General features: G+C 50.9%; 2 protein-coding genes across 11 annotated transcripts in view; one reads left to right on the forward strand and one right to left on the reverse strand.

The window, feature by feature from the left end:
- ERAP1 (endoplasmic reticulum aminopeptidase 1) overlaps nt 1-7,903 on the forward strand; it is a 144,003-nt gene extending 136,100 nt beyond the window's left edge. For 2 of the 3 annotated variants that reach the window (XM_062212368.1, XM_062212369.1), the window contains exons 15-19: nt 409-593; nt 1,269-1,430; nt 1,918-2,058; nt 2,801-2,882; nt 6,503-7,902. In XM_062212368.1, the coding sequence (XP_062068352.1) occupies nt 409-593; nt 1,269-1,430; nt 1,918-2,058; nt 2,801-2,882; nt 6,503-6,658 (726 nt within the window). In that variant the 3' untranslated portion in view covers nt 6,659-7,902. Of the gene's footprint in view, nt 1-408; nt 594-1,268; nt 1,431-1,917; nt 2,059-2,800; nt 2,883-6,502 lie in introns of all 3 variants that reach the window. The other variant, XM_062212367.1, reaches the window with a different exon arrangement.
- A 930-nt stretch (nt 7,904-8,833) lies between these two features.
- The window catches only part of CAST (calpastatin), a 121,390-nt gene continuing 112,350 nt past the window's right edge, over nt 8,834-17,873 (reverse strand). For all 8 annotated transcript variants that reach the window (XM_062212376.1, XM_062212372.1, XM_062212370.1 and 5 more), the window contains 7 exons: nt 17,071-17,175; nt 14,858-14,950; nt 13,624-13,668; nt 12,609-12,701; nt 11,532-11,606; nt 10,465-10,531; nt 8,834-9,421 (listed from right to left, as the gene is read on the reverse strand). In XM_062212376.1, coding sequence (XP_062068360.1) covers nt 10,481-10,531; nt 11,532-11,606; nt 12,609-12,701; nt 13,624-13,668; nt 14,858-14,950; nt 17,071-17,175 — 462 coding nt within the window. In that variant the 3' untranslated portion in view covers nt 8,834-9,421; nt 10,465-10,480. The remainder of the gene's footprint in view (nt 9,422-10,464; nt 10,532-11,531; nt 11,607-12,608; nt 12,702-13,623; nt 13,669-14,857; nt 14,951-17,070; nt 17,176-17,873) is intronic.

Raw genomic sequence — 17,873 nt, forward strand, 5'->3', positions numbered from 1 at the left:
AGCCCTAAAAATAGGACTGGCAATGTTAGATCACGAACTTAATTTTCGTGGACTTTCCCTTAGGTTCACCAGTCTATCTCATTCACTTTTCTGTTATGATTGATACTTGAAGAGGCACTCAATTTGGCAAAATGCTATAAAGTTTTGCATCATTTGCTATCAAAATCTAAAATAAACTGTAACAAAAGTGGAAGGGTATCTTTTGAAAAGATTGTTGTGCAAATACTAAAATCATTTGGCTTTGTTTCTGTAACATGAGCAGAGCTGGACCGTTCTTGAAATTTTAAGAGTCGATTTGTGTTTAGCAACTAGTTCGGCCACCTGAGGGTGCAGTGGGCCACATGAACGAGCCTTGGTCCCTGGCGACGCTAACGCCCGGCGCTCACGGCGCCCTGTCCGCCCCTGCAGGCCTTCCTCATCTGGCTGCTGCAGGGCCTCATCGACGCACAGACGTGGACGGACGACGGCTCGGTGTCGGAGCGCATGCTGCGGAGCCAGCTCCTGCTGCTGGCCTGCGTGCGCAAGTACGAGCCGTGCGTGCGCAAGGCTGAGGGCCACTTCCGCAGGTGGAGGGACTCCAACGGGACTCTGAGGTCAGCCCCTCCAGTGCTGCTGGTCACCCTTTCTGCTTCCCAGCATCGGTTAGGAAAGAAACTGCTTTTGAAGACTTATCCTGTCTCCCTCGCTTTTCTATCTTGTGAAATGGTGGGAGGGAGCAAAGTGCATGGGGCATTAGAACAGCAGTAGAGTGGCCAGCTCGTATAACTGGTAGACGGTCTGACTACGCCGAGACGGCCACACCACAGAGAAATGGAGACTGTGACCCACAGGCCTCTGTGGGCTGCCAGTGTCTGCAGGTCCTAGGGACGGCCAGCACTCCTACCCTAGACGGGCTCTGGCCACATCTAGGATCTACCTCGGTTCTCCCTGTACGGCCGCCCTCCTCCACTGGGAGCTGAACTCCCATCCAGATGGGCGCTCCTGTCTGAGGGAAGGCCCAGCCGCACTGCCCGTCCCGGCTGCCTAACGTGTGCGTGCAGGACACATTCCGACTTGGGTCTGAATTTTCCATTGGACTGGCATTTCACGGGCTGCTTGAAACCTGGCTTGAAATTTCCCCCTGGCTTCTCTGTAAATGAAGGAGCAGTGCTCCTGTCCCCAGGCACGCCTCTGATCATGAGGCCGGTTCCCCAGTCCATAACCGGCCACCGGCGTGCATCTCAACACTCATGCCATACCTCGGCCTCACCGTGTACTCCTGCCCACAGCTTGCCCAACGACGTGACCTTGGCAGTGTTTGCCGTAGGGGCCCAGGACACGGAAGGCTGGGATTTTCTGTATGACAAATATCGGTCATCTCTGTCCAGTACTGAGAAAAGCCAAATTGAATTTGCCCTCTGTACAAGCCAGGATCGGGAGAAGCTTCGGTGGTGAGTCATGGGTTTGGGGTCGATGGCTGCGGAAGAATAGATAGGTCAGTCTGGCATCCATTCCTGTGCTCCTGGCCAGGAACTGCCCATGGTGCTGGGAACACTTACACAACTGGGCACACGAGCGAGAATGGTGGACAATTAGGGAGGGCCAGGTGTTGGGAAAAATTTAGAGGGGTACGTGTTTATCTTGCGGTAACATCCTTAAAACACTAGAGACAGCCTTTCCACCTGTTCTCTTGAACAAATTAGAGAAGGTAGAGAAACAGGAATTAAACACTGTTAGCTGTTACTGTGCAGTGGCGAGGGGTTGATCAAGGCTCTTGTTACCCAGTTTTCTTTGGCCTTTATTATTGGTACATAGTGTTGGGTTTGTGTTTTTGTTTGTGTGTGTGTGTTTTTTTTTTTTTTTGGTACAAGTTACACCATTTTGGTCATTCTTAATGGTTTGGTCATTGCTAACATTGCATTTCTTAAACATTTCCAGGCTGCTAGATGACAGTTTCAAGGGAGATGTAATAAAGACTCAGGAGTTCCCATATATCCTCACACTGATTGGCAGAAACCCAGTGGGGTATCCGTTGGCCTGGCAGTTCTTAAGAGAAAACTGGAACAAACTTGTACAAAAGTAAGTAGTGCCAAAAGTCATGCACAGACTGCACGTGCTTCTTAACTTTGCTGTGTGTTAGCTTTGCTTGTGAAATAGCAGTCTAAAGGGCTTTGCTGATGGGAAATTCAAGTAGAGGTACTTGACATATCCTTAGAAAACAGAACACAGGGGGCAATGTCTCCTTCCGCCCCCACTGGCTTATTTTGAAGTTAAGTCTTCCACGGGCACTCCTGCTTGCGTCTGCCTTTGTCTGCCTCTTTCTGTAGCACTCCTGACCGCTGCCATTTCTTTAGGTACTTAATCTCTTACTCAGCTGTTCACTGTTTGATAGCTAGATGTTAACCCACTGGAGGACAGTGAGGTTTTAAGCTTATATATTTGAAAGGCAGAGTTAGATCTTCCATCCACTGGTTCACTCCCCAAATGGCTGTAACAGCTAGAGCTGGGCTGATCTGAAGCCAGGAGCCTGGAGCTTCTTCCAGGTCTCCCATGTGAATGCAGGGGCCCAAGGACTGACACTCTCCTCCGCTGCTTTCCCAGTTTATAAACAGAGCTGGATCGGAAGTGGAGTAGCTGGAATTCAAACCTATATGGGATGCCGGCATTGCAGGTGGTGGCTTTACCAGCTACGCCACAGCACCAGCTCCTAAAGAGATTGCTTTCTCCTGCTTCATCAGTTTTTAGTTGAATGCTGTGATATGTGAGACACAGTATGTACTAGTTGGAAATTGTCAACATGTTATGAAATCTCTATTTCTAGGTTTGAACTTGGTTCAGATTCCATAGCCCACATGGTAAGGGGAACAACCAATCAATTCTCCACAAGAGCACGGCTTGAAGAGGTAAAAACAGAACTTTTGTTGTAAACTTAAGTGACAGTTGGCTAATAAACATCAGTTAGACAAGACTTGATAAAGTGTATGGGGTACAGGTGGATTGTCATCAAGAGGCTTGTGTTTGGATGCTACAGTGTTCATAGCAAAAACCAGTTGCAAATAGTTAACAGTGAAAATGTGTTACAAGGCCATGACTTTGCCATTGAAAGTTTAACACACAAAAAAATCGCAATTGAGTCCTTTTAAAAATAGGATGCAGGGATATGAATACTCGAGTGTCATCTAGCTTTGTGAACGAGGCTGGTCTGGAACCCAGGTTCTCTACAATCGAAATTCATGGTTTCTCTGATACTTCAGCACCATCTACTTTCAGAAAATTTTGCACAACCTACAAAAGACATTTATGAAAAATAATAGCAAAGAGCTGCTTGGTGCTCAAGAGGGGACTATACGAGGGACTCGGGCTGGGCATAGCTACTGGCTTGGTGCCCAAAATGGACCTCGGAGCTTGGTGAAATGAGTGTGAGCGGTTCTCGTTGTCCGTTTAATGGCACAGGAAACACAGGTATTGTGCAAAAGCGGGCTCCCTGCAGTGGTGAATTGAGGAGCTGGGTCTCCTCTGTAACAAGGTGTCGACAGCAGACTCCTGGAGCAGATTTTACGTGGTCTTAAAAATGCTGTATTTAGAGAAAGGTTGAGTTATCACGGTTGTGTAGTCGTCCCGTTTCCAGCAGCCTCCTCCAGGCCTGCGAAGTGAGCTTGCAGAGGGTAGCTCCAGCCTGCACCCCAGTGAGGTGCGGAGCAGAGGTGCTGTGTGCGGTGACCAGAGCTGTCCACTGAGCAGCTCAGCAACAACACTCTGTATTCTACTCGTGGACTCAAGACGTAACACATCGTTTATATTCCAGTTGTGGTTTCGGCCTCTGGGGCTACAATGAGGACCAAATAGACAAAAGCCTCTGGCTGCTACTGGGGGCATTGGGCAGCTGTAGACAGATCCTCCTGTGTCAGAGTCGTGTGCCCTAAAGATGAGTGAGGCAAGGAGAGGATGGGGGTGGACTGCTGTGTTCTGTGGGATGCCTGGGACCCGTCTGAGAAGGTGCCGAGGGAAATGCCAGAATCCAGGACAGGAGCAGGGAGCATCGGGCTCTGTGTCCCGCAGTCACAGTGGCACTTGATAGTCAACAAATCCTAACAGGCTAGTTTTGTAAAAATGTATTTATTTAAAAATCAGAGGGAAAGACAGATGTTCCATCCGCTGGTTCGCTTCCCAAGTGGCCGCAATGACCAAGGCTGACCCAGGCTGAAGCCAGGAGCTTCATCTGGGTCTCCCGGGTGGGTGGCAAGGGCCCATCCACTTTTGGGCCATCCTCCGTTGCTTTTCCGGGGTCGTTAGCAGGGAACTGGATCATCAAAGGAGCAGCCGGGACATGAACTGGCGTCCACATGGCATGCTGGCATTTTAGGTGGTGGCACAGCAGGTAAAGCCAGAACGCTGGCCTCTGTAGCAGGGTAATTTGGTAGTTCTGTATGACCTGTGAATGACATTAGAAATACCCAGATGGCCCACCCTAATCTAGAGCGGTGTGCGTCAATGTCAGGTGCAAAGGCGCTGAGGCAGGAACTGTAAGAGCCGGAGGTGCTGTTGTAACAGTGTCCTAGCGCCTGTGAAATGCGAGGCGCCTGGAGGCCTGCCTTCCCCATCTCTGCCTGCTTCACGTTCCCCATGTCTCGGCACCCCTCCACCCTGCACTCAGCCCAGGCCAAGCCTTTCTCCTCTCGCCTCCCTCCTGCCTCTTTGTTGATAGGAAGGCGTTTTCCAGGTTCAAGACTCCAAATCGGCTGGTGACTGACCCCCTTCTTGAAACCCTGCCGACTGCTCTGGGAATAATTTCCACCCCCTCCTACCCACGTGTCCACGATGGCTGTGGCTCCTGCCGCCCCTTCCAGCTGACCGCTGCAGGCGCTGCTGGGTGCTCCTCGCTGCACCCCTGCCACACTGTCTTCTGCCTGCCTGGCTTGCTCTGTCCCCAGCTCTTCACCACAAGGGCTCTCTGGTCCCTGCAGAGGCCTCAGCACCAGCGTCCCCCTCCCTCTCCCCAGTGCCCATCCTTGTCTGGCTCGTGTTCTGGGCGGCCGTGTGCTCGTTCCCCGGGCGGCACAGCACTTGGGGCGGAGGGGTGAGTTAGTGCCAGAGCGGATCCTGGTGGACAGGGGATGATGGACTGAGTCCCTGACGCAGGCTGGGGTTGGGGTTCTGCACTTGAACCCGTTGCCCAAGCACATCTGTACACGGCTCTGCAATGTGGATATTAGCTCCGATTTACAAATGAGGAGCCGGAGTCTCGAGTTAGTCATTTAAGGTCAAGCAAGTGAGTGGGACCAGCCTGTTTCCGCTTCCCTCCCTGTATTGCCCTGCTTTTGACACAGCATTCACGTTTACTCAGAGCCAGGATTGGCATCTAGGTGGAGGTGCCGCATTTCCAAGGCAGAAGGCAGTCTGGGTCGGGGGTGGGGTGACCATGGCAGCTGGCTGTGCCCCAGCTCTGGCAGGTCTGTGCTCGGCGGTGCCCTCGCCATGGCTTCCTTCAGGATGAATTAAACTGGACTGACTGCCGCTGCGGTCTGACTGCTAAAGGATGCACCTGCTATGATGTAGCAGACTGAACTTGGTGTGGACTCCTGAGGTCGGGGAACTCGGTCATCAGGGCTACAGGCCAAGGCGGGACAGTGGACAGGTGTTCTGCCGGTCCCCACAGCAGGGGCCTCATGTCCAGCTCGTTGGAACATTGTACATCTCTGTGTCATCTAATGTGGGAAGCTGATCTGTTACTCCCACGTGTGGGGATGTGACGTGGGCTGTTAAGGAGCCTGCTATCTGGAATCCATGCAGAGTAACTAAGTAGATGTTGGCCTACACTTCCTCACAACAGCACTCAGCAATGGATGGGTTAATGCTGTGAGAACCTAGGGGCACAGGTTAAGAACCCTTTAAGGTAAAACCAGCAGTGGCCTGTTCACTGGCACAGCAGGGCCACCTTCTGTGTGCTGAGGGCAGAGGTGCCCAGGGCTGGGACCAGGACCGGTGTTGGAAGGCACGGTGAGGAGTCTGATCCCTCTCAAACCACAGGGCACTGTATGCAGAACTTGGAGGAATATGTGAACCTTGGATTAGGATAAGAAACGGGCGAGGTCTTGTGGGTCACACCATCTTGACTAAAGCTGCCATTCCCTGCGGTGTTTCAGTAATAAAAACCCAAGGCCAGGCCCGATGAGAAAGGCCGCACTAAGGCGGCTGATACCGTTTTGCTTGAAGATGCACTGTACTTCCTGCTTGTGAGATGCCACGCTTGAAAAAGCTGGGTTTGCAGGATACACGCTCTAGAAAACCTCGATTACACGGTGGTGGCAACGGTGCAGCCAGTGAACGTCTGGCAACTGCACGAGGCGCGGTCCGCTCCCCGGCTCCCGCTGGCATGCGGGTCGGTCATCGCCGCCAGCCGCCTCGGCTGCCTTCTGCAGCCCCTTTGGACAAGCGCTGGAATTGTGGCGTCCATTTCCTTTTACCTAGCCTGAAGTTAGGCTTAATGAAAAAAATTTTTTTAAATCCATCTTTTCCTCCCCAGGTAAAAGGATTCTTCAGCTCTTTGAAAGATAATGGTTCGCAGCTCCGTTGTGTCCAACAAACTCTTGAAACCATCGAAGAAAACATACGCTGGATGGATAAGAACTTTGATAAGATCCGAGTGTGGCTGCAACGTGAGAAGCCTGAACTCCAGTAGAGGCTGCCTTGCGGGGACCCTGTGATCTGGGTCCCCTGGCTGGCCCTGGCTTGAACAGTTCTTTTCCCCTCCATCGGCTCATCGGTTCGGTCACCCCCCTACAAAAACATTGGCTGTCGGGTTGCTCATCGATACTTCTCTGCCTGCCCCATGTTTCACTTACAGGTGTTGCCTGCAATGCAGACCCGAGGGATGAGTTCGCGACCGCGGCATTTTTTCAGGGTGAAACCCTGCAGCATACAAAGCCTTCCACCCCATGCCTCTGTCACTCCCAATCCATTCTCTGAAATTCCTAGCACTGAGTATTGTGAAGACTGAACACACCCACTCCTGGATCATGACTGGGGCTGGACCTGCCACGCTGGGGCCCACCTGTCACACCCCCTGCCCGGCTCCAGGCTGGGGCTTGCTTGCAGGGCCCTCTGGCTTTTGGTCAGGGGGCAGCCCCAGGAGTTGGGCACTGGGAGTGGAGGAGGTGGTGGGTGGGGGAGTGGTGTTGGTGAATCCCCTGGTCCCCTTGCAGGTGGCCTGGGCTTCTGAGAGGTGGCCTTTCCTCGCCGCCTCCTGGGACTAGGGGCTGTGATGTGAGGGGAGCCTGCCTCTGACCAGTGTGCCTGTGTTCTGGGTTCTATACACCCTGCCTGCACCTTCTTTAAACTCTAATGCTAAGCCCTCCGTTAGCTCGGGGACCCTGAGTGCCAGGGCAAGAGTTCCATCTGAAAAGCTTCCAGCTGAGGTTTTACCTGAGAGCTGTGGGCCTTTAAAGAGGTGATGTTTTCTCTCTGCTCCTTAATTCCTGGATAAGTCGTTGTCAGCCAATAAGTGATACTTGAAAACTGTACTAGGCCTAAGTGAAGACAATGAATTTTTTGGCACTAGAGTTTTTTAAGTCTAGGGCAAATTAAGGTAAAGCAATATATGGATGACAATGATTTTTCTGGAAGTATGTTTACATTTCCATTTTTATACTTTGTGGCTAATGGCTTGACAAATGTAGAAATGACTGGCAATTTCTATCTTGGGTAATTCTTTTTAAAAGTCAAGATCTTATGTTACTATTAAAGCAATAATTTTACATAATCTTGATTAATGAAACACGGAAATATTTTTCATCTTGGTCACCCAAGAAATCTTTCTTGGAATCTTTTGGAAAAGCACATTTTCTAGAGAAAGTTCTGCAACAGTGTGCTGAAATCTCCTTGGTAATAAAGATGTTCTTGTCCCTAAGGAGTAATTTGCAGTTCTTGTTTGGGTAAACGGGGACTGCTTTTGATCTGGCAACAACTTGCTGTTAACAGGGAACCTAACATCAGTGTTACTTACAGGCATTGCTGAAGTGCTGGATTTTGGCATACATTTAAAAACTTCTATATTTACAGAAACTGGTAATACTACCTCCATACCCATTTGTCAATGTCAAGTTTATTGATTTTTTTAATGAAGACACCTGTACTGTCCAAATGGAGACTTAAATACATAGTATAATCCTTTAGGAACATGTTCTCATGTTCCTGTTAGTGCCTAGAACATAGAATGTGTGTCTGGGACACAGCACTTCTCAGGTGGAGTTTGCAATCGCATAGGTAGCTCCGTGCATGATATTTGGGGCCCGTTCTGTGTGGAGTTTCATTGACCTTGTCCTCCAAGGAAGTACAGGTTGCTATTAACTTTCCGGTAGTGAAGTCAGTTCAGTCCTCATTAAAGCTTTAAGCTGAGGCTGGCCTAGTTCGCTGCAGACAAATTCCAGCTCACATCTGCCCTCCGTGCCTGGATTCACCCAGAAGTGGATGATTTATTAAAATCCCATCAGTAACATCGGTGCAATGCTCCTGGAACACCACTCGGGGTGCTGGAAGCAGACGCCGAGTTTCAGGTATGTCTGTATGGTTTTTAAAGTAGATGATTGGTCAACTTTGTACCGTCAAGCATCCTGCTTTGAGTGCAGACTAATGTGGCCACGGCTCCTGGGCAGAGCTCGGAAAGCAGGTTCATGAGTGTAGCAACGGGGCCCCCACAGGGGCAAGATGCTGAGACTTGTCTTACGCGCAGAATGCACTGTACCGTGACTTACTATCGCGCCTGCATTTTGTCCTTCCCCTTACTCCAAGGCTCTGTCTGCTCAAAGGTGCCAAAGTCCCCACCCCCTTGACAAACCAGAGTTCAAATGCATAAGGAGTTGGTACTGCTGGGTTTTGTTCAGGTTATTTATTAGCCCAACAGAGGTGCCCAATGTACAATAATTTTGACTCATGAACATTAATACCCAAAGAAACATCTAATACTTAAACCCCAAGGAGAGGAGGTAAGACGTCAGAACACTGAAGACTGTCTAAAGCATTGTTTGGCAGAAGCTAAAAGTGCAAACTGAAAATACTAAGATTTATAGGCACTGTGTGTAGAATGTGCAAAAGTTTGCAAAGTTTTTGGCATTGCTTATCAAATATTTCTTAAAAATATAAAGCTTCCTTTCTCTCACAGCTAAAGGCAATTGAAAAACATTCAAAGAATTAGCAATACTTGTACAGTAACACAGGTGAACCAAGTTCATTTTCCTTCCGGAAACGAAGGTGTAGGATGGCAAGAACCCCAGCCAATGCTGCTGTCCAGAAGCCACCCACAGAGACTTTTGTTGTAAAAGCTTTTTATTCTTAGTCACCATCCACCAGCCGAGCATCTGAGGTACCTTGAAAAACCCAAATGGAGAAATCCAGTGAACAATCCAGGTAACTGGAGGCACAGGACACAGGCCATGTGACAAAAGCACTGTAACAAAGAATTTCTAGTAAGTAAATACAATTGAGAAAAATCCTCAGTAATTTTAATCTGCTTATCCTCCCTCTTTCTAGGAAGCAAAGACATCAGGGCAAGAGCTGAACCCAATGCAGCCTGCATTTGGATTTTGTGACTCAAGAGCAGCACTGGGGGACACCTGGCCCTACCCAGGCAACTGCCTTGTCAGTAAACCTGCAGCAGGCTAGTTTGTGTTGATACCAATTTCCAAGTGGCCCTGGGCAGAAACGAGCTGTTTGCCATGCCAGACTTGGAAGGAGTAAGATAAAGGCTGGGTTTTTAGAACAGGTCTTGGTATCCTTCCTCTGCTGTATTTCCTTAGTTACCAGAATTAGAATCTTCCTAGCGGCAGATAAAAGTGGTCCATCCTGGGCTCTGCCCCACATCCTATGGGGCGCTTCTCCCAGCGTACCCTGTTTGCATGCTAGGTGACATCTTTAGAAACTTCCCTGTGCCAAGATGTTCTTAGATGAGACAATTACTTAGTAGTTGTAACTTTGGATGATTAGTTACTTGTAATCATGAACATTTGGATTTCAGAGGCTGAAGGAGCCTTACATGGTCATTTTCTTTAAGAGTTAGGCCTGAGGGGCCAGTACCATGTAATGCCCTGGTTCAAGAACCGTCTGCTCCATTTCCGAGCCAGCTTTCTGCTACGGCCTGGGAAAGCAGTGCAGGATGGCCCAAGTCCTTGGGCCCCTGCACTCATGTGGGAGACCTGGAGGAGGCTCCTGCCTTCGGATTGATGCAGCTCCAGCCGGTGGGAGAGTGACCCAGTGGATGGAAGACCTTTCTGCCTCTCCTCTTTCAGACCTAACTCCTTAAGAGCTCTTTACAATTTTATAGTTAAATTACTTGCTATTATAAACATTCCAGGAGTACAACCGACCCCTGTGTGCTGTTTCACAGGATGAAAGGTTATGCTGTGGACTCTACTGTGGCATGCAGAGAGCACAAAATGGAACACAGGGTGGTGGAAGGTCTGGCAGTTCATCTATGACAAACATCCAACTTACCAAACTGTGTAAACTTTTAACTTGCATTTTTTTCATTGGGTTTTGGCTTGGAAGTTTCCTCCGTGGTCTGAAAGGGAAAGCAGAAGCACCAGTGAGCTCTCGTCTGGCTTACGTGTCACAATCTGGGGCACTAGAATGAAAGGGACGATAGGCAGCCTCCGCAGGCCAGACGCTCCCTTCTTTCTCTTCACTTGGCAAAACACGGAGTTCTTCCCCCGACGTTTATAAGCTAAGTAACCTGAAGTTCTCACCTGGAACTTGTTAAGGCTGGGGTAGTTTAACAAAGCCATCCAAGAACACCTATCACTCCATGGTGAGCCCCATTCGTGTACCTGGGGGTACAGTTGGCCAGCCAGGCCACTCAGTGGTAGTGCTTTCTAGCTTTTGCTCAACAGCTGCCGAAGAAGCCAGTGGGGGGATGCCCAGTTCCATAAACAGCCTGGGTTTGGGTCTTGGTCCCCCTCCCAGCCTCCTCTTAATGTGCACCCTGGGAGGTGGCAAGTGAAGGCTGCAGTGTTGGGGGGCCTGCCACTCAGATGGGAGACCCTGAGGGAGAGGCAAGGTAATAACCGTTGGAATCATGCATTCTGGAAATTGGGAAGGAGCTGGAAGGTTTGTAATCCAACTTCGACTCCTGACCACAGCTCGCATCAGTGTAATAGGGAGAGACGTTTTGGAGCATTAAGGTAGACCCTGTACTTCCGTTCACCCACTTTAGATTCCACCTGGGAGGGAGGACAGCCTGGTTTGTCAGAACTAATGAGTACACTGACCCCGGAAATGCTCATATCCTCATTCCACACTGGTGTGCTATTTGAACAAGGGCAGGAGAAACAGGCAATTAAACCTGTGTTGAGGACATTCACCTGTATTTTGAAAGCACCAGTTAATTCTTGAAATCCAGGTATGGTCTTTTAGCGTGTGCATTTTCTAGTAACAGTATGCCGTGTGTACTCACCTGATCCTTAAATATCTTTATTCTAAATAGATTGCAATAAACATGACAGGATAGATCTGGGCTGTGTAACTGGAACCTGCCTGGTGCAGAGCTCCTGCCCTAGGCTCACCTGGGCTGAATCCTTTGCTTTGTCTCCATGCTTGGCAGCTTTGGAACTGGAGGCCGTCGTGGTCTTGCTCTTATCCTACAACAAAGCCGTGAGTCAGCAGTGATCACTCTGCAGTAGCAGCAACTCTAGTGGCTGCAAATTCCTCTGGATGACTAACGGCTTGGAGCTTTCCCTTCCCATTTACCCCAGGAGATGGGGTGTGTGGGTCACAGAGAGAAGGGTTAAGGTGGGGGCGGGGTGCAACTGGGCCCCACAATGAAGTTCTGCCCTCTCCCAGGGGGTGGGGCTCACCCAGCCCTGGTTTCGCTTACTGAAACAGCTACTCCAAGACCGGAACAGCGAGAGAAAACATGTTGGCCAGGGTGTGGCAAAAAGACAACCCTTGTACAGCCATATAGAAGAGGCTTCTAACAAAATTAAAAATAGAATCACCGTGTGGCAGGGGGCAGCAATGCCTCCCTGGTCTACACCCAGAGAGGACATCACCGCCTCCCACGTTCTCTGCAGCGGCATTCACAACAGCCGAGGCCTGGAGAAGATCCACGTGTCCGTCAGTGGACAAATGGCTAAAGATCCTGCCCTGTCTGATATCACATGAGCTCATGTCGATGTGGAATGAACTCCACTTTCTTTCCAGCTTCCTGCTGATGCACACTCAAGTACTGGAGTCCCTGCCCATCCATGGGAGACCCACATGGAGTATTGGGCTCCAGGCTGCAGTCTGGCTCAGCTGTGGCTGTTGCAGACAGTGGAAGAGTGAGCTCTTTCTGGCTCTGTTTCAAGTAAGTGTACAATGTGGCAATAGAAAACGATGGCTGGGAACGTTATAAAGCCACATGCACACATCTAACAGTGAACCACGTATTACACGCAGCCTGAAAGTATAATTGTACAAAACACAAACAGGGTAAGGGACAGAGGAAATACACTAAATTGTAGTGTTCGTGGGGTAGTCAAGCTACTGCTCTTTATTTTCAAGTTGAGGTATCACGCAATGCAGGCTACATCTCAAAATCAGCTAAGATTTTACGTGCACACACGGGTACTCCAAAGAGTCGACATGAAAAAGCACTGCACCTTCTCTGTGGCCTGGGAGGTCTCTGTGGCTGGAGGGCAGCTGTCCAGGTCTCCCGAGAGGGCATCGATGGGGTCCTGGTCACCTGCAGGTTTCTGGGACAGTAAGAGAACCACCATGAGGGAAGGGGCAGGGGCAAAGGGCCCTGGGGGGCAGTCCCCTGTCAGTCACACACATTAAGAAAAAGACCTGGCTTCCCAGTAATGTAAAGAGATAGTAAGGGGCTGGCATCATAGCACAGTAGGTTAATTCACTGGTACAGGCTGCTGGTGTCGCAGGCAAAGTGCCAGTTCAGGGTCCGGAGGCTTTTCCACTTCTGAGCCAGCTCCCTGCTAACGTGTCTGGGAAGGCAGCAGAAGATGGCCCAAGGACTTGGACCTCACTACCTAGGTCGGAGACCCAGATGGATTTCCTGACTTCCAGCTTCAGCCTGGCCCCAGCCCTGCTGTGTTGTCATTGGGGGAGTGAACCAGTGGGATGGAAGGTCTGTGCTTCTCTTTCCAATAAGATAATCTCTAAAAAACAAAACCACCTTGACAGTTTTATTTTCTTCTATTCTTCATTTTGTTTGAAAGGCAGAGACAAACAGATCTCCTATTGCTGGTTCATTCCCCAAATGCCCCAACAGCCTGGGCTGGGCCAGGGCAAAGCCAGGAACTGGGAACTCAGTCTGAGTCTCCCACACAGGGGGTGGTGACCCAGAGTGAGCATTACCGGGAAGCTGGCATTGGGAGTGTTGGCAGGACTAGAGCCCAGGCACGCTGTGGGATACGAGCAGCGTGCTGAACACCACACCAAAAGCCTCTCTCCTTCCCTCGACAGAAGTGGTTCAGTGTCCTCACCTGGAAAGTGGCACTGCCGACCACAAAGGGCTTTTGTGTGGACAAGGTGGCTGTAAGTTACGCTGACACACATGCCCTGGCACAGTACCAAGTACAGAGTTGGCATTCCATCAATTGAGTTTAGAATGCAGAAGACAGCTACAATTTCATGGAAACATGCTACCATGGTATTTACCTTTATTTCCTTTGATTTCTTTGTAGGTGGCTTCTCTGGTTTGTCCTTAAAATACAAAGCAGATTCTTGGTTAAACCGAGATCATTATAAAGGTTTACTTACGTACGGCGGTGGTTATGGGACCTATTACTCGGCGGCTTGCTTTGGCTAAGGTGGAGCACAGACTTGCAGTAACTGATAAGCCTCAGTCTCTGTTACTCACCCGATTTTGCTTAGTCACGATTAAGCACCTGGGAAACCCTTGAGACTTTCTGCTTTCGTGTGCTATGATTCAGAATTCTTACAATGTCATGACAAGCACCGTGTGTGTTCACGTTGTGCTTGAAACAGCATCCGACTAAGGATCTGGAGATGATTTTCAGACAGGGTTACAAACACAATGGGCTTATCAGGGATTCTCCCACCTTCAATGGCAGGGCATTGCATGATGTACTTCGCAAGATATACCATTGAGAGGAGGGGGAACTGCTGACAGTGCTCGGGGCAGGCAGGTGCTAGCAGGGTGCAAAATGGCTGGTCAGGGAGCTGGCAGCACCAGTTAAACCAGCAGGTCTCCTTCCCCACCAATTGAATCCGCAGAGACGCAGCCTGGGGAGGTAGCTCGGGCACCATGGATTTGCTGAACAGGTCTTGGGAGGGCTACCAGTCATCTAACTGAACCCGAGAGGGTCAGCATGGGCAAGAAAAGCTGGCTTCTGCTTGGAGACCCAAGGACAGCGGCAGCCTGGCCCAAACACTGGGCTCACAACCAGAGGTATGGCTTGGCCTGGCTTCATTATGGTGCTGGTAGGGGTACAGGAGCGGCCATAGCAACTTGTCCCATTCATTAAGCCAACACGGCTTGGAGAGATACTCCCTTGAGAGCCCACAGCCTCACTCTAGTCGTTTCTTCAAAAACTCATGGATAATCCATAACGTGAGAAACTATGCATGGATTCAGAAACATTCTTTTGCATCAAAAACTTTTAACTCTCCTTTCCCTGAACTTTTAGAAGGTCCCTGGACATGTCTGGGAATTACGCTTAAGCATCAGTGAGTGGCTGAACAGCACGCGAGCAGCAGATGATATTTGTGCACACACAGGAGCAGCGGCCTCGACTGTCTGCTGGTCACCGCTGGCGCCCCCCAGGCAGGCAGATTGTCCAAGCATGCACCTCCAGCTCGCGTCAGGACAAGTTTGCATTTTCCATGCCTGGCGCCGAGAATCCAACCCTCTGCGCGGTGCCCCGCTTACCTGCTCGCCCTGGTCCAGCAGGTGCCTGTACTCGGGGGGAATGGTGTCATCTCTCTCCCCCAGCTTGTCTCTGTGTTCCTTTTTGGCTCTTTCCTGGAGACGTGGAGCAGAGACAATTACTGTTCCGTTCCTCCCTCCCTCTGAAATGCAGCATTCAGTATTTAGTGTGCTTCTCCGAGGCAACACATATAGTGTGCTTGTTCTTAAGATGAAATGGATGACAGCAGACTTGAGCTGGCGAAAACGATGTGGACCCCTGTGGGGCTGTTAGTCCACTTCTGTGCATTTCCATTCTGTATTTTAAATGGAACCAACTGACTAAATACTTTTCCCCAGGAACCATGTTAGGCAGTCAAACTCAATGCTAGAAAATATTGTGGGGCTGGTACTGTGGCATAGCAGGTAAGTCTACCACCTGCAGCACCAGCATCCCATATGGGTGCTGGTTTGAGTTCCAGCTACTCCACTTCTGATCCAGCTCCCTGCTAATGCATCTGGGAAAGCAGTAGAAGAGGGCCCAAGTGCTTGGGCCCCCATGCCCACATGGGAGACCCGGATGAAGTCCCTGGTTCAGTCTGGCCCAACTCCAGCAGTTGCAGCCACTGGGGGAGTGAACAGGCAGATGAAAGATCTGTCTTTTGAATAAAATATTTTTTTAAAAAATTTTTTTGTCCTGAAAGTTTCATTTTTCAAATGCAAAGGAAGGTCACTGTACCTTGGCATGAAGGGAGGCAGTGTTTACAAGTGTGATTGTTAAAAATAGGAGAGAAGACAGACACTCCTACCCAATGGCCAGGGCCAAAGCCAGGAGAACAAACTCAACCCAAGTCTCCCATGTGGGTGGCAGGGACCCAAACACCTGAGCCATCACCTCTGCCTTCCCTGGGGTGCACATTAGCAGGGAGCTGGAGGCAGGAGCGGGAACCGGTCCCGAACCCAGGGACTCCAACACGGGACAACATGGGTTGTCCCAGTCTGTGACAACCACATGGAACAAACGCCTGCCGCCTAACAGGGCTGATGATTTTTTTTTTTTTTTTGACAGGCAGAGTGGACAGTAGAGGGAGACAGAGAGAAAGGTCTTCCTTTTTGCCTTTGGTTCACCCTCCAATGGCCGCTGCGGTAGGCGCGCTGTGGCCGGCGCACCGCGCTGTTCCGATGGCAGGAGCCAGGTGCTTCTCCTGGTCTCCCATGGGGTGCAGGGCCCAAGAACTTGGGCCATCCTCCACTGCACTCCCTGGCCACAGCAGAGAGCTGGCCTGGAAGAGGGGCAACTGGGACAGGATCAGTGCCCCGACCAGGACTAGAACCTGGTGTGCCGGCGCCACCAGGCGGAGGATTAGCCTACTGAGCCGCGGCGCTGGCCTGGGGCTGATGATTTTCAAGTTGCTCTTAAAGAACAGCAGCAGGATGGGCGGATGGGCGGATGGGGCTCGCTGCTTGGGCTACGGTGAGGAGGCCACTCCCAGCTCAGGGAGGCTCAGCTCCGGCACAGGTCTCGTGACCTCGGAGTCAGTGTATTTTTCTGCATCATTTTCCAACTACGGGTTAAGTTCACGTCAGTGCTCCTATGACAGTCACAGAATCGAGATCTAAGGAGTCTGATGCTTCCCTTGGGACGCTGACCTGGCTGGTTCCACGCCGTGAGCTGGGCGGATACAAACGTTTTCTATTCTGCAAGGGTTAAACGCATGCTCACTCGTGTTGTGTCAAATACGTGAAGTGAGCTCTTCCCGTCCTGCACACACCTCTGCGCGCTGCTGCCTGCCTGCTCCCATGTCCTCCCCTGGGAGTCTGGGCTCAGGCCCACAGACTCGTGCAGGAAAAGCCACTGCAAACCTTCTGCCAGGCAGGCGGCCCGTGTCACTCCAAGTAGAGACTGACAACCCACGTAGGTGGGCGTGTGTGTGTGTGTGTGTGTGTATCATGCACAGGATGTCCTCACTCCAGGTAAGAGCAAGAGAAATTAATGTGGGAAGAGAATAAAATCAGCAAGCAAGGCTGTGCTTTTCCATCACAACACAGTCTGGTCTCACCAACAGGATATCTGCCCATAACACAGTCTGGGCCATCAACAACTCCCCAGCCAAACAAAAACAACACGGAGCAGGGCAACGAAGCAGGTTAGCCAACAGTGCACTGACTCTGCACACGGTCACGGCGGCTCCCTCCTCCACTGTGCAAACCTCAGGGCCAGGGCTGCTCCTCCTCACCTTCACTTTGTCCTCCAGGGGCTTGTTCTCATCTGGATCAGGCTGCCTTTGCCCGAGACTGTCAGAAAGTTTATCCAAGGCATCGTCGAGTTCCTTGTTGCTGGGCTAAAAGGCAAGTAATTCTCCCTCAGTCACTGGCAGCCCGAACTGTGTCGGGCAGATCAGCCCAGGAGGGGCTGTGTTTGCAAGAGGGGCCCTGCTTCCTTGGAGGACAGGGGCAGAGAAGCGCTGGGACAAACACAAGGAGCTGTGGCAACCGTGAACCCGACTGCTCTGGGAACTCAGTGCCTCCACCCGCCCAGCCTATCTCCTTGGTGAGAATCCCAGAGGCCCATAGGCCATCAGGGACCACACCCCAGCAGGTGACCTGGATCACCTGGAAGGATCAACAGCAGAGGAACCAACCACTTTGCTTTCATTTAGCAATAAAACAGGATGGGACAACTGGGAGTGAGGACCCAATTGTGTTGTCCAAAAATCCAGATTTAGGATTCTGCAATGCAGGCTGAGTGCTGCTTGGTGGGTCTGCAGGTACACTCCCAGGCCAGATCCTGAAGGACACATGTCCTCAAGGGCAGGCCATGGGGACGCCGGGGAGCCCAGAGCTCAGAGCCCAGGGGACAACCCGGTGTCCAGGAGGGAGAGGGCTTCTGTCACACAGAGGATGACAGGTTTCCAAAGAGCTCAGAGGCTTCCGGAACTGCTGGGAGCCTCTCTCCACCCTCACGAAGCCCAAGGAAGCCAGGAGCAGAAAGGGATGGGAGCAGGTGTTCTGGGGAGGGGGTGAGGGTTGTGGCCACGCC

The sequence above is a fragment of the Lepus europaeus genome, chromosome 15 (genome assembly GCF_033115175.1).
Source record: "Lepus europaeus isolate LE1 chromosome 15, mLepTim1.pri, whole genome shotgun sequence".
Taxonomy (NCBI): domain Eukaryota; kingdom Metazoa; phylum Chordata; class Mammalia; order Lagomorpha; family Leporidae; genus Lepus; species Lepus europaeus.